Source organism: Aplysia californica, unplaced genomic scaffold (genome assembly GCF_000002075.1).
Source record: "Aplysia californica isolate F4 #8 unplaced genomic scaffold, AplCal3.0 scaffold01168, whole genome shotgun sequence".
Taxonomy (NCBI): Eukaryota; Metazoa; Mollusca; class Gastropoda; order Aplysiida; family Aplysiidae; genus Aplysia; species Aplysia californica.
This window is the reverse complement of record NW_004798438.1, coordinates 68,767-74,144: the sequence shown is the minus strand read 5'-3', so window position 1 is coordinate 74,144 and position 5,378 is coordinate 68,767. Positions and strand designations below refer to the sequence as shown.

Below are 5,378 nucleotides of genomic sequence, written 5' to 3'. Positions count from 1 at the left end.
AGTTAAGAATTGTGCAAGTTGTATAATATTATATATAAGAAATATAATATAATAAGCCCAGGGATTTCATGGCAGAGTGACTTGGATACAAGGTATATATAAAGACGAGGCGACTCCAAGAGAGCGTTGACAGCTTTCAGTTTAATGAGTAGTAGTGTGCATCACGTCAAACTAGAACCTGAATCATGGTCTCCCTCACTTTCGTTTGCCTCGTGAGCTGTGTCTTCTCTGGGGCGTTCACACAGACAGCGTCAGACATCCCGACTTTGACTAAATCAATTCTGAGTTTAGCTTCCAACATAGACACCAACGGAGATGGACAGGTAAGTTAATTTGTTTGTTTGTTGTTGGGTTTTTTTTCGGCTGTAAAGTAAAGTTGTTTCCGCATCCGATCAGGACATTGAGGATTGCCTTGTTAGTGAGACAACTTCCTGGGCCTTCGGCATACATGTAAGGTGGTAGGGTGGCCAGTTACTTTCCACGCCGCCTTTACTTCCCCAACTTTTTGGGGGTGGGGTTTTTATATATAATTTGATTTATAGTGTCCTAGACAAGGTTTTTCCATAACAATGACCCCCATTTTGTCGATTTACTTTCCTTGACAATAATATTATGCTTCAATTAACTCAAACAACGACCGTTATTGAGTCGATATAATTTCCTTGACAATAATATTATGCTTCAATTAACTCAAACAATGACCGTTATTGGGTTGATATAATGTCCTTGGCTCAATCAGTGGCCGTTATTATGTCAATATTTTATAGTTTCCTCGACTCAAAAGAATGACGGTATTTTTACCACTTGTTGTCGTAAAGCGTCGAGGGGAGATGCAGTTTTCTATAGAAGGCCCGCTCCGCAGCTTTTTCGATTAGGATATTATATTTTCTCAGGGTTTTCTTGACTCCTTCAATTAACCTTTTGCTTGAGCCTCCTCTTCCTTTATAGCCTGAGTACTTGATGTTATAGGATCTCGAGGCTGGATGGCTCGGTGACATTAGTAAGAGTTGGCTAAATCGTTTTAGTCTCCGTTTTTGTCTGAAATGCAGGCAGGACTCAGTATCAGAAGTTGCTCTTATTTTTTCCTTTCTCTGCTTGCCTCGTCTTGTGGTTTTAAGGGTTTTGTGGAGACATTGCATTTCACGTGCAATGATAATGCTTCATGTGTTTTACTAAGGCCCAGGTCTAGTACTGATAGCATGGTGTTGGTATAAAAATAAATATTGAAGTGAAAAGCTATCCTCTTGTGTCCGTGGAGATGTTTAGAAGAGACAGAAGGGGTGTGAGTTGGTAGGTGATTGCGTTTGAATTTTTAATTCGAATTTATATTTCTCTGTTTATGGAGCCGTTTTAAAAAAAGTGCTACCAAGATATTTAAACTCTTTCACCTTTTTCAGCTGTTTACTATTGATAGGAGAATGTTCAAAGGACTATGGTTTCTGCTCACTTTCAAAATTTCTGCTTTTGACGTGCTTATTTTAATGTCAATTTTCTCGCAGCTGTTGTTTGGGTCTGGCTGTGTGATTTTGGAGACTTTGTTGGTTTGGATGAATAAGACATTGATTGTTTGCAAATGGAAGTTCATTTAGGTTTTCAGGACTTTAGTTTGCGTCTTATGTTATTGTGTCCATATTTAGATTATAAACAGGAGGGGAGAAAAAGTGCATCCATGTCGTACTCCAAATATTACTTTCATTCAGTCTGCATTGTCTTCATTTTTTCTTACGAAGCCTCTGTCGTCGTTTAGAGCTCTGACATTGTCTAACAGTTGTCTTCTGACGTCATACTTTCCAGCTTTCTTCCAGAGTTTGGCATGGTTTACTCTGTCAAAAGCCTTTTCTTGGTCTATGAAGACGATGTTGGATTCTTTGTTGTGTTCAATGGTTGCCTCGCATAGCTGTCGTAAGACGAATGCAGCATTGATGCATCCTCTCCCCTTTCGGTATCCAAACTGAGCTTTCATTTTAATTGCTTCTTTGGTTTCATCATTTCACCGCATTTTTGTTCTGCTTTTTTCCCGCCTAAACGTTTGGGGCCCCAACTGTATTTCAATATTTCTGACTAGAATTTTTTGAATGTTTGCCATTCTTCTTCCTCATCTTTGACTTCAAGTAACACCTTATTGTACTCCTTTATAATGTCATCCTCGATTGCCTTCTTAATGTCTGGTTCTTCCAATTTTCTTAGATTTAATAAATGGTCTTTAACCTCTTTTTCTTTGTTTGTTTTAGAATTAGTTTCGCAAGTCTGTGTCTGTGATCCGTTTCGATGATGTCAAAGGGTGACTGTTATCATATATGAACTGGCCACCCTACCACAATATGCCGAAGGCCCATGAAGTTGTCTCAATAACAAGGCAATCCCCAATGTCCGGATTGGATGCAGAAACAACTTTACATTAATATGAATGTACTTCTTTTTACTCAAATAATGATCACTATTATACATCAATATTATACTTCTATTCTCAAATAATGACCACTATTATACATCAATATTATACTTCTATTCTCAAATAATGACCACTATTATACATCAATATTATACTTCTATTTTCAAATAATGACCACTATTATACATCAATATTATACTTCTATTCTCAAATAATGACCACTATTATACATCAATATTATACTTCTATTCTCAAATAATGACCACTATCATACATCAATATTATACTTATATTCTCAAATAATGACCACTATTATACATCAATATTATACTTCTATTCTCAAATAATGACCACTATTATACATCAATATTATACTTCTATTCTCAAATAATGACGACTATTATACATCAATATGATATTTCTATGTACTCAAATAATGACCGTTTTTATATTAATATGAATATACTTGTATTAACTCAAATAATGATCGTTTTTATAATTATATTAATAATATACTTCTATTCAATCAAATAATGACCTTTATTACGTACTATGACTGTATTATATATGAATGCTTACCTTTACTCAAATAATGAACTGTATTATATATGAATGCTTACCTTTACCCAAATAATGAACTGTATTATATATGAATGCTTACCTTTACCCAAATAATGAACTGTATTATATATGAATGCTTACCTTTACTCAAATAATGAACTGTATTATATATGAATCCTTTACTCAAATAATGAACTGTATTATATATGAATGCTTACCTTTATCCAAATAATGAACTGTATTACATATGAATGCTTACCTTTACCCCAATAATGAACTGTATTATATATGAATGCTTACCTTTACCCCAAAAATGAACTGTATTATATATGAATGCTTACCTTTACCCAAAAAATGAACTGTATTATATATGAATGCTTACCTTTACTCAAATAATGAACTGTATTATACATGAATGCGTCTCTTTACTCAAATAACGAACTGTATTATATATGGATGCTTACCTTTACTCAAATAATGAACTGTATTATACATGTATATGAATGGTTCTCTTTGCCCAAATAATGAACTGTATTATATATGTATATGAATGGTTCTCTTTACTCAAACAATGAACTGTATTATATATGTATATCAATGCTTACCTTTACCCAAAAAATGAACTGTATTATATATGAATGCTTACCTTTGCCCAAATAATGAACTGTATTATATAAGAATACTTACCTTTACTCAAATAATGAACTGTATTATATATGAATGTTTACCTTTACTCAAATAATGAACTGTATTATATATGAATGCTTACCTTTACCATAATAATGAACTGTATTATATATGAATGCTTACCTTTACCCAAATAATGAACTGTATTATACATGAATGCGTCTCTTTACTCAAATAATGAACTGTATTATATATGAATGCTTACCTTTACCCAAATAATGAACTGTATTATATATGAATGCTTACCTTTACTCAAATAATGAACTGTATTATATATGAATGTTTACCTTTACTCAAATAATGAACTGTATTATATATGAATGCTTACCTTTTCCCAAACAATGAACTGTATTATATATGAATGCTTACCTTTTCCCAAACAATGAACTGTATTATATATGAATGCTTACCTTCACCCAAATAATGAACTGTATTATATATGAATGCTTACCTTTACTCAAATAATGAACTGTATTATATATGAATGCTTACCTTTACTCAAATAATGAACTGTATTATACATATATATGAATGCTTCTCTTTACTCATATAATGAACTGTATTATACATATATATGAATGCTTACCTTTACTCAAATAATGAACTGTATTATACATGTATATGAATGGTTCTCTTCACTCAAATAATGAACTGTATTATACATATATATGAATGCTTCTCTTCACTCAAATAATGAACTGTATTATATATGTATATAAATGGTTCTCTTTGCTCAAATAATGAACTGTATTATATATGTATATGAATGGTTCTCTTTACCCAAATAATGAACTGTATTTATATGAATGCTTCTCTTTACTCAAACGTTTACCCATTTTCCTGTCTTCTGTCTGCTCTCAAGCTTAGCATACCGGAGAGAATAGTGGACTTCAGAGACAACTTCGATACAAATAACGACGGCTGTGTTGACGAGAAAGAATTCGTGAAAAGATACACAGGTCGGTGAGCTGGTCATATACGGGGTGTCTATCTGTCTGTCTGTCTGTCTGTTTGTCTGTCTGTTTGTCTGTCTGTCTGTCTGTCTGTCTGCCTGTCTGTGTATCTGTCTGTCTGTTCATCTGTCTGTCTGTCTGTCTGTTTATCTGACTGTCCATTTGTGATGCAGCGTGGTGGAATCAAGTTCTCGTCAATTTTTTAGCATGTAGAGTTATTGGTATCATCTTGAAGCTTGTTCACTTGTCTTTATTTGGATTTTAAAAAATATCCATTTATCCTGAATACAAGTCGAGATATTTTCGAATGAAGGAGGTGGGGGTCACCCGTTATCTGAGGTAAAGTAAGTGAGAAAATGGCCGCCAAAGATTAGTCATTTTCTTAGCCTAAGAGTCAGTGGTAACTGAAAAATGTTCATTTTTGGTGCCTTTAATCCACGTCTTTAAGAAAAATCCACACAGAAATGAGTTCTCTAATGGGCATGAAAAGTGTTCAGCCAAAAGCCAAAAATGTTGATAAAAATTCACAAACCTGCAGAAAAATGCCAGTTTATTCACTTTGATTATTTTGATGAGAGCCTGATTCCACCACGATGCCTCACATTTATGTCTCTCTCCATCCTCTTTTTCCATCTCTCTTTCTCTCCTATTATCTCTCTCTCTCTCTCTCTCTTCCTCTCTCTCTCTCTCTCTCTCTCTCTCTCTCTCTTTCTCTCTCTCCATGTCTTTCTTCATATCCATCTCTCTCTGTCTCTGTCTGTCTGTCTGTCTGTCTCTGTCTGTCT

At 33.9% G+C, this 5,378-nt stretch overlaps 1 protein-coding gene across 1 annotated transcript in view; it reads left to right on the top strand.

The window, feature by feature from the left end:
* The window catches only part of LOC118477205, a gene marked incomplete at both ends in the record, with an annotated part of 10,458 nt that continues 5,080 nt past the window's right edge, over positions 1–5,378 (top strand). The window contains 2 exon segments of the mRNA XM_035973370.1: positions 1–323; positions 4,503–4,599. Of these exon segments, the coding sequence (XP_035829263.1) occupies positions 186–323; positions 4,503–4,599 (235 nt within the window).